Source organism: Falco punctatus, assembly GCF_963210335.1.
Source record: "Falco punctatus genome assembly, chromosome: 5".
NCBI classification, from domain to species: domain Eukaryota; kingdom Metazoa; phylum Chordata; class Aves; order Falconiformes; family Falconidae; genus Falco; species Falco punctatus.
The window spans coordinates 54,459,471-54,469,790 of NC_137584.1; the positions used below are offsets into that span (position 1 = coordinate 54,459,471).

The following is a 10,320-nucleotide window of genomic DNA, read 5'->3' on the forward strand; positions in this document are numbered from 1 at the left end:
GCAAATAAGGGATTTTTCTAATCTCTAGCTGAACTGAAAAATGGTTGTGAAGTAGTTGGGTGGAACTGGGTTTCCTTCCATTTAAAAAAAAATAAAATTAAGATCAGTTGGGACTAAACTATTTTTAGAGGTTTTTATCTTACAGTTATAGATAGTTATATTTATCTTATTTATAATATATACATTTATAATAGAATTATATTTATCTTACAACACATAGGCCTATAAGCAGGTTTTCTATTAATTTGTATCCTGTGATTGAAGCAGTGTTTGAGGCTTCATCTACAGCTGGCACCCTGCTCTTTATGCTCTGGTATCTGATAAGGGCTGGGTTCATGTTAAAACCTTTCCTTTAGTTGAAGAATTTAAAGATTTTTTTTTCTTTTCTCTACTCAGCTGCCTGTTTTCAGAAAAAAAAAAAAGGCAATTTAGTTATCTTTAAGACCTCTGTCAAATTCACTTGAAATCAGGCAATGACTTCAGACATTATTAGGAGGAAATGTATACAGACACTCACACAGCTGCATCTACATCCATGTAGATACAGAAAGATAAATCAAGTCAGCTTTTTTTCCACACGGAGAAGAAGTATAAGTATATTTTGGCTAATATTAAAATGCATCACTTTGTACAGAAAAACAAGAAGGCAAACAAAATACTTTCTTTAAAATCATTGAAATCAATATTTAAACCAGTTACCCATTTTCCCTTAGCACATTGCAAGTTCCTTTCAAAATCATCAATTGCTTCAGTCAGACCAAACATATATTTTCTGTTTGCAAATATTTTTCTGTAAAATAGCACTCAGAAGGAGGGAGGAATGATTTCATTCATTGTTCTCCTGAGATACACAGTTAGACTGTTAATCAATCAAAGAATCTTGGGCCATTGAAGCCAGCTGCCAATACTGTCAGGACTATGCCCTTACACAAGAAGTCAATGGACCAAGGGTTCCCAGCCACATAAATAACTCTGGAAAATATGTTTGTTGTCTTCAAAATGGAGATAAAGCCGCTAATTGTTTTACAGAGTAAAGCTGTTATTTACCTTCCTGTGTACTGCTGATTGCTTTTGTTTATTGCTTGTTGCTTTTTGCCTTTTTGTTTGTTGCTGAGCTGTTGTTCAGAGGCAAAGACTGAGAAGGGTGGAGGATGCTTGAGGAATAGTTTAGTCCCTAAGAGCCTTGCAATCTATACCACTAGATAAAGTGAATAGCAGCACAAGAAGTAACAGTGTCTCTTACCATTCCACTTAAATTGCAGCTTTTGGCACACGGTTACAGCTGTGTTCCTCACATTTCACAGAGGACTATTGCATTTCTCCCTTCTTTCTCCATGCTGTGTTTCAGGTTGCGGATGAACACTGAACATGGCTAACTCAAAAAGGAGGGAAGGGTGCTACATGCAGTTAATAAGAATTGCAAAGCAAGGTGGCAAAGAAGCAGGTGTGAGAATATTCAGAATTTAATTCTTAATTTTATGCATATCTCAGATGCCTATCAGTTTATGCTTTCTAGAAGGAAAACAGCACCTTGCTATGAGTCCTGAGCACACATTAGTTAGTATAGATTTAAGTTAATTTAAGATTAAGCGGTTAAACCCAATGGTTAATTTACATGTGGTAGGTAAGTTGTTCAGTGGTATTTGTGCATTTGATATATCAGTCCTTTGCACTTAGCCTAAGGTTGGAGGGCTCTATTCTGTTTCCCTTAAAGAGAACAGCAATTCCCACTGAATTTCCCAATGCCTGTGGCGAAGAGATCAGCCCTTTCAACTGTGCTTACCAGAACTGCTCATCTGTTCAGCAAGACCTGTGGCTTTTCAAGGTGATCCTTTGGCAGTGAAGTCAGTCGAGCCCCTGTGTGTAATTGAGTGTCTCCTCCGGCACAGCCCCACTCACAACAGCGCAGTTGTGCGTGGGTCAGCCAGGCAAGGACGTCTGATTTTAATTGTGCGGGACGGAGATAAAGCTGTGAGAAAGTGCAGTTACAACAGCTTTTTCCTTCAACACCGTTAGGATGATGCAGCAGGCCCCGTCCCTTTCCATAATGAGGGCCGAGATGTTTGCATAGCCCCGGGCGCACAGCGAGCTGCTTTAATTAAACAGAGCCCACGCATGAACCCGACTGGTGAATTTGGGTCGCCCGGAGGCCGCATTGCCTCCTCGCCCATTTATCTCGGGGGGCAGCGGGCTATGAGCAGGAACGAACGACACCCAGCCCGCAGGGATGCCCGCGGCAGCTCAGTGCCTGCCCGACAGGAGGCAGCTGCCGGGGGGTCCGTAGCCCCCGCGCTGCCTGTGACCGTCCCCCAGCCCCCGCCGCCGCCCCCCGCAACCCGGCCGGGACAGGTGGTGCTTGGTCCGGGGGGCGGCCGCGATGCCCCCCCGGCCCCGGGGCGGCCCCGCAGCCCCCGCTGCCCCACTCCTGCTTTCGGCCAGAAAGTACCCAGGTATCAAACGGAACCGAGGGACGGTATTGAAAGAGCAAGTGAAGCGGAAATTTAAAGCCCCTCTGCTAATAATAACAGTATAAATAACCGAAGACGTCTTGTAAACAGTGCGGTCATAACCCTGAAACATTAAACAGCGCGGTGGGATCTGGCGCATCAGCTGCCGGCGGCCGCGACCGGTGCAGGGGGAGCGCCCCGCACCCCTGTTTATCTCAGCCTCATCTCCCACGGGCGCGCTGATCGATGGAGGCGGTTGTTTAAATTAGAAGTTCCCGGCACGCAGGACCGGGGCCAGAGGGGCATCCTCCGTCCGCCTTCATCCACAGATAACTGCTCGAGCGGCGGGGCCGGGCCGGGCTCCCACGGCGAAGCCGGGCTGCGGGCCCGGCCGCCTCCGCCGGGCGTTCGCTCCAGGTCTGCGGCGCCGGGGCAGCGGCGCTCCCGTAGCCGGGCCGGCGGGGCGGGCTCCCCGCGGGGCGCCGGGCGAGCGCGGCCGCTGCGCGCAGCGCCGGGGGCCGGCGGAGGCGCGGTCTTTCCCCCGAGCCCGAGAGTCGGAAACGAACACTACACCGCTCTGTGTTCAGTGGAAAGGAAGGTTTATTCACAGAAACAGAGCAGAACCTGCTTGAAGAAAATATATCTATATATCTTTAGGGTGAATTACTTCATAGAGATGACTGTCAAAGTCAGTTTTTCTAGGCATCTACATATTTCACAGGTCTCAGACAAAAGATACACGCATGGTAGATTTTGTTTGATCTCTGTCTTTTCTCTAGTAGCGCTTGAACCAGCAAGGCTGTTGTTGCAGGACACTCGACTGTACACGCATTTAATAAAGTTAAATAGAGTCGGGATCTCTCGGGGTGGAGTCTTTGCTAGGGCACATTTGGTCTCCTCTGCGCCGGGAGAGCGGCTCTCCCCGCCGCCCTGCACGGGGCCCGGGGCAGTGGCGGGGCCGCGGCGTGTCCCTGCCCGCCGCGCCGCCCGCTCCCCGGCCGCGCCGGGACGCTGCTGGCCCGGCCGCCGGGGCTCAGGATGCCGTCGGGCCGCACAAGCGGTTTGTGTTCACCACTTCTTTCAGGTCACTCTCGGGTTTGCCGGCTACCATAAAAGGCCAAGTCTGTAGCCGGGAAAAGACACGGGTGGGAAGGGGGTTACATACGGAAAAATGCACACGGTAACGCCGATTGCGCCAGCGGGTCCAGCTCGGGAGCGCCCCGGGGGATCGAGCCCGGCATCCACCGCCTGAGCCTGCTCCTGGAGCGCTCTGCGCGGCTCGGGCCGGGGCACTCGCCGCTGCCTTCGCCGAGGACCCTTCTGCCTTTCGCCGGAGGCTGGTGCCGCTTCGTCTGCCAGCCGCGGCGGGCATCCCCCGGGCGCCCTCGGGGCGGTGGAGCCCGTCTGGTCCGCGGCGGGCGGGAGGGAGGGAGGAGAGAGGGAGAGAGGGAGGAGGGAGCCGCGCCGGCCCCGGCACTGCCGCGTTCCCCGGCACGGCCGCCGCGGGCACCCCGCCGCCGCCGCGCCGCACCCCGCCTTTGGTCGTGACCGGCGTGGGGGCTCTGCCCCGTGGGAGCCGCCTCACGCCCCGCCGCCGCCGCCGGGCTCCCGGGGGCAGGAGCCGCCCGGCTGCCCTGCTTGGCCTCCCGCGGCTCGGGGGGCACGTTTTGGTGGGCCTCCGTGCGGGGGTGGCCGTGCGTGCTGCGTCTGCCTTGGGTGCTGGTTTTGGTTTATTTCATCGTTTCTTATCCCATGTTGCTGCACTGAGGATTTTGGGTTTAGCCCTAAAAATCTCTCCCAGGCCCTTATCAGCTGAAACAGCAGGTAACGTTCTTTCCCTCAGCGTCCAGCACTCAAAAGGCAGAGCCAGACCCTGGTGAAACGCCCCCCCAGATCACCCTTCTGAGAGCCCTTGGTCTGGTGGGGTCTGCACGTGTGGGCAATGTAAAGGCTGGATTTCTGAAAAGAGCCCAGGCAGATCTTGCCCACCCCCACTTTGCATCAGTTGCACGTATTTTTAGAGCTGAAAACTAGATCTTTGTGGCAGCCAGGTATGGCGGGGAGAGCCCGGGCTGTTCGGGAAAGGTTTTTGTGGGTGGTGGGAGCAGCAGCAGCGACACCGCACAGCCCAGAGAGGCTTTGCGGAGCGTGCCTGGGGCAGCCACCCTCCTTGGGGAGTCCGCACTGGTACTTATTTCTCCTTTGCCAGTTTACGCGCGTAGAAGTGTCCTGGACCCAGCAAATCCAAGCGGCTGAGCGCAGAGCCCCGCGAGTTCTGTCTTTAAAAACCTAGGGCTCGAGAGGACTGTTACGGCAGGAAGCGTTAGCGTAGAGAGGAGGGTTAAGAATAAATCCTGGCTCATTGGATCCTTCTTAAAACATACCTTTCTCTAACCCAAATTCCTATACCCACCTGCTTGCAGTTAGAAAGCTATCATCGACCTGCTGAGGTTTCTCAGGCGCTTCTGGGGCAGTGAAGCCTGTCCCTGCCTGTCTGTGGCCAGCGTGGCCCCTGTCCGTCTCCTGGAGGGGATTGCTAGGAGCAGCGGATGGGGCCTGGGCGGCTCAGCTCTTAGAGCACAGGGTGGGAGGACAGCTGGGAGCCTGTCCCCTCCTCATGCAGTATCCCTTGCCACCCCACTGGCACCAGACTGTCCCTGAGAAGTACAGTGAAGGTTCCTCCCTGCACATGCCCCATCCCAGCTCCTCGCCCGCCTCTCCCCACGCACACGCACACAGAGTGCCTGGCCCCAGCGGGCTGTGACTTACCAGGTTGACTGGGTGGATGTAGCCATTTTCGTACTTGTCATTGGCTAGGATCTGCCTCAGGTGAGCGATGTAGCTGGAGGCCAACCTCAAGGTGTCCAGTTTGGAAAGCTTGGTGTCTGGGGGCACCCAGGGCAAGGTGGTCTTAAGCCTGGAGAAGGCTTTGCTAAGGACCCTCATCCTCGCCCTCTCCCTGGCGTTGGCAGCATTTCTCTGGACCTGCTTTCCCTCCTGGCTCACTCCATTTAAAGGGCTCTTCTTGGGGGGAGCTTTTTTCCTCTTGCCCGAGGCCCCTCTCCCTTTCTGAGGGGAGCCATTCTCGCCATTGGATCCCTCCTCGTTGCTCTCGGTGGACGCCCCAAACTCTTTGTTAGTATCCATTTTCAGGCCATCGCACTCCAGCATCTCCACCTCCTGCAGATCTTCCACATCACTGAGGGACCCAGTGGACATGGTCTGGAAGATGCCAAGGGACCAGCGGGAAGGGGGGAAGGGGCGGGGGGGGGGGGAAGGGAAGCTCCTCAGATCACTTCAAGGCGTTGGAGGAGAGAAGGGGTGCCAGAATTTTCCTTCCCTTCCCCCCCCCCCCCCCCCCCCGCCAGCACCAAGGCGCAATACCAGTCCAGAGAGGATTCCCACCCTCCCGCCCCCCAACCCCGCTTTGCCCGTGTTTGAGGGAGGGAGTGAGCGTGTGTGAGAGAGGGAGAGAGAGGGAGAGAGAGAGAAAGCCGAGGAATTTAGTGAGGACACTAGTAATTTATCTGGGGGATAAGAGAGGCGGATCCAGCCCAGGGGAGGGGCCCTGCCCACTGAGCACACCACATCCCCAATCACAGACCTTTGCACAGGACAGGGAATGAGGTATCCCAGCAAGCCTTTGCCGAGAGCTCAGAACTGGGATTCAAATCTTCACAACTGGAGCAAAGCAACTCACTGGCTCTCCCCCCGCACTGTCTTTCTATCCTCCCCCTTCCTCCTCCTCCTCCTCCTCCTGTTCTCCTTCCCCACTTCCCTTTCCAGCCCAGGGTTGCTCTCCCCCTCCCTGCCTCCTAGATGACCCAGGCAGCTGGTGTCATGATTCTTGATGAAAGCCAAAATGGGTCATGAGCAGAGAGAGCAGCAGATCCACCAGCCAAGCCTTCCAGGGAGCTTTGTAATGCGTGCCGTCGAAATGCTGTCCTGTAACCTAATCTGAGGGAGATTTGTGGATGATTATATTTGCAAACGTATCCTGTCCAGCTACTAGTGTATTCCAGGAAGGGAGTGCTCTGCTGTCTGGCCGGCAGTGTGGACCTCGCTGTCACAGCCCAGGAGCTGGAGGCAGAAGGATCTGACTTCTTCCAGCCTTGCGGGGTGGCCTCTGACAAGTCCCAGTCCCCTCTTGCTCTTTGAGTCCCTCCAACTGTAGGCATCCCATAGACTGCCCAGCCTGCAGGTGTGCCAGGCAACCGAGATCCTGGTGGTCCATGGAGCCTCGCTGAGCCCAGGCAAAGCACCGTGCTGCTGGGGAGGGTCCGTGCAGCTGCAGATGGGGCGGTGAGGGTGTGCGCTGACATGAAGGAAAATCTGGGGGGGTTATTGGGGGGTAGAGGTGGCACAGAAAAGAAACGCCTTTTCTTGGCGTGTTGTTGCAGGGCAGACGTCAGTGGTTTGTTCTGCTGTACTCGCGGAGTGTTTCATCTGCTGAGTTGTGCATGCCCAAAAGTCAGGGAGTTCAGCCTGAATGAAGAGGCAAGATAAGGCCCCTGCTGTGGGAGTGGTGGGAGTGGGGGTTTTAGGCCGTGCTCGGCAGCCACTGCAAACACTCCCCATCTTTTTGCAACTAGTGTGACTGTGCAGGTTACTGTGTAGTTTGAACGAGCAGACCTATGCTGCAGTTATGATCTTTATGCACATGTGTATTCAGTCTCTGCAGAGCAGACTTTTTAAAGCAGTTAACCTTGGCCTAGCTCTTCTTCTCCATATAAAATCTTTTCCTAAACCCACATGTGGAGCCCACAGAGGCCAGTGAAGCATGAACATGCTCCTGTAGCTCCTTCCCTCTTCACATGCTTCCTGAAACCTCACCAGTCCCCTGGCAGCCTGGGTTTTGAACACAGGGGACTGAAGAACTGGGCACGATCTGCACATGTGACCTTTCTGGACACAGTGACTGATCTGATTGCAGGAGCAATTCCACTTGTTCAGCTGCTTACCTGAGGATTCAGATAGCTCTGGACAAAAATGTACAGCCTGAGATGTCACCGTGGCACACAGTGACTTCAAAGTTAATCCAAGGTCACTGGAGCCACAGGAAAGTCTCTTACTGATCTGTGTGAACATCACATCGGGTTTTCTGCACGCACTAAACAAAAAACAGCTAACCAACCTAAAACTGTGGAGGGCCAAACTGGTACGTCTCCCAAGTGCTACATACTGGCTGCAGATTAAAGTTTCAGTAGGAGGCAAGAGTGTCATTTTTGATAACTAGCAAGGAAGTCTTTCCTATCTCTTGATCCATCTTGGTTCACATAAACCAGAAGAGAAGGGGAAAGCCTAAACTTTAAACCAGCTCTTTACCATTTGGCTGGAAGATAACACCTTCCCACTCACAATAGGATAAGTACGTTAAGATATCATATCTCCAGGTCCTGGGCTCTTGGGAATTCACCAACTTCTAATCTCATGTTATGTTAACTGTGCCCTGTTTGTGTTTTCTCTCTGTATAAACTAAACAGATTGTCAGCATATCAGTCCTAATTAATGAATTAGCTTTTCTTTTTCTTTTCTTTCTTTATAACATCCTTGTTGCGGATCCAAAATATTACTAATCACCATCACGGAGATTTATGAGTCTCCTTATTTTCTAGGCCTGATTGTTGTTTGTGCAGGTGGAGATTTAAATGGCCATATCCATTGCAGAGATTTATAGTCCAAGTGATTGATGTTAGAAATGAGCTACAGGACTCTTACTGGATCAAGGATGATAGAAAACCAAGTTGAAGTTGCATGTGTCTCTAAGCACAAATGACCAGAGAGCACAAAAACCCATGAAAATTTCATCATCAGAAGCTCCCAGAAGAACAAAACAACAGAAAAAATATATATTCACATCCTTTCTATCGCTTATTTTTAACTTCAGTAATTTCAAAAAATTTGTTGTAAAATGCAGAAGGAATGATCTGGCTTCTTAAAATTGCCTTTAGTATGCTGCTATATGTGCATTCTGAAAATCAAGGTATGCATGCATGTGTGTTATGAGCCTTTAGAATCGCCATACATTTGTAGCTTTTATTAACTGACATACATTTTTGAATCCTCAGAGCCAGCAAATTTGATCTAATACAGACCACACACGTTTGTGGAGACACAGGACACATTTTCATATTAACTTTCTGGAGGCTATTGTGTGTGTTTGATATATACTGACATACATGTAGTGTACAGACTGTTACACACTCTCTTAACAACATAATTGTCCCTTTTTCCCTCTCCAAAGGGGGGACCTAGAAAACATCCTCTCATCTCTGGGTAACTCTTAGTTCCTTATTTGTTTGTCAGAGGAATTGAACCTCTCCTTTTCCAATCTTCTTACTCCTTGTGTCCCTCCTGGCAAGTCCAGTGCTTGTCCCCCTAATCTGGCTCCCAGTTTCAATCCCTCTCCCTTAACCTGAATTGGCTTGCCCAGTCCCCCTGACTTTTGTTCTGAATTGCAGCCCTGGTTTGGGGTAGAGACTGATGGGGTGGAGACCAGCCCAGTCCTGTGGGAAGGGTAAAGCTGGGATGGCTGCAGCCACCGCAGCGATGTGTGGCCACCTCTCCAGTTAAATGACTGGGACAACAGACCAGCCACTGGGTTAATAGCTAGTTGGAAAAGACAGATGGAGCTAAAGTCCTTTTGGCCTTTCCAGCACATTCACTTCTTCATTCATATTTTAAAAATGAAGTTGAAATGCTGTTATGGGGAACATCATCATGAATCTGTGGTTTTGCTCTGTAGATGACTCCTCTGCATTGCTTTGGCTACACAGGAAAGTGTATCTCTTTTTTACTTCTGATTGAGACCCATTAAGCCATGAGGCCATTTAGGACATGCCAGGGGTGCTAGGGGCAGAGATTTGGGATGCCGGTCTTAAGGGTGTCAGACGGGGGACATGCCACACACAGGCTTGTGCTGGCCTATAGCAAGTTACAGATGTCCTGGAAAAAAAAGCCCCATTTTTTATGCCTCCAACCTTCCCTCCCCTGGGCTGGAATAACACAGTAATTTGAGAACAGCTTTGGAACTTGAGGCCAAGATTTCTGCAAGTGTCTCATGTTTTTGCGTGCATGTCTTGGTGTTTTTTTTGTTTTTGTTTTTGGTGGTTTTTTTTTTTTGTGTTTTTCTTTTATGTTCTGTGTCATTTGTCAAGGCACCATATTTTCACCGTGCATTGAACAGCCACCCAAGAAAAATGTCAGATCACCCACAACTGGGGAAAACATAGTCAGTAGCTGGTTTTAAAATTCCTCGCCCAAGTATAACACAGGTGTTTTCCTATATTTGTAGAATAACCAAGGAAGTCACCCACATGCAGCCACCTGATCATGAATCAAGTTAAGTCAGGTTTGAGAATAGCCAGGAATAAAAGTACAACCAGATTACTGTTTTCAGGTTGCAACTTTTTAAAAAAATATCTGGTTGCACTGAGGTTTCTCTTGCTCATTCTTGGTCCCACCTGGAAACTATGTAAAATGGTGGAGGGACTTCAGAGGCATACTTTTACATACCTTCAGTGAAATAATATGAACAATATACTATTATATATGATTAATACTAACTAATACTAATAATATAATACTAATACTTATAACAATATAATAAACCTGTGATATTTTTGTGATAGGATTCTGTCTTGTCCATCGTAGGGGGCAGGCAGTGCTGAGGAAATGGATCCAAATTGTTTTTAACAGTGGTGTAGCTTTTCAGAAGGGCCAGGGCACTGAAACCCTCCCACGGCTCCTTTCCAGTGCTGTCTATCTGTTTCTGGTCACAGTTTGGGTTTGAAAGGTAAGGCACATTGTGGTACATAACATAAAGCAATACACAAAGAGAAAAAAATAATGTAATTGCCAAGATGGTAAAAAG

The 10,320-nt window shown here is 50.4% G+C and overlaps 1 protein-coding gene across 1 annotated transcript; it reads right to left on the reverse strand.

Annotated features, from left to right (window-relative positions):
- Nucleotides 1-3,029: 3,029 nt before the first annotated feature.
- TCF21 (transcription factor 21) lies at nt 3,030-6,149 on the reverse strand. Its single transcript, XM_080388368.1, has 3 exons — nt 6,052-6,149; nt 5,217-5,669; nt 3,030-3,570 (listed from the first exon to the last, which is right to left on the reverse strand). Exons 2-3 carry the CDS (start codon nt 5,664-5,666, stop codon nt 3,481-3,483), a joined length of 540 nt encoding a protein of 179 aa, XP_080244494.1. The 5' UTR covers nt 5,667-5,669; nt 6,052-6,149; the 3' UTR covers nt 3,030-3,480.
- Nucleotides 6,150-10,320: the final 4,171 nt, after the last annotated feature.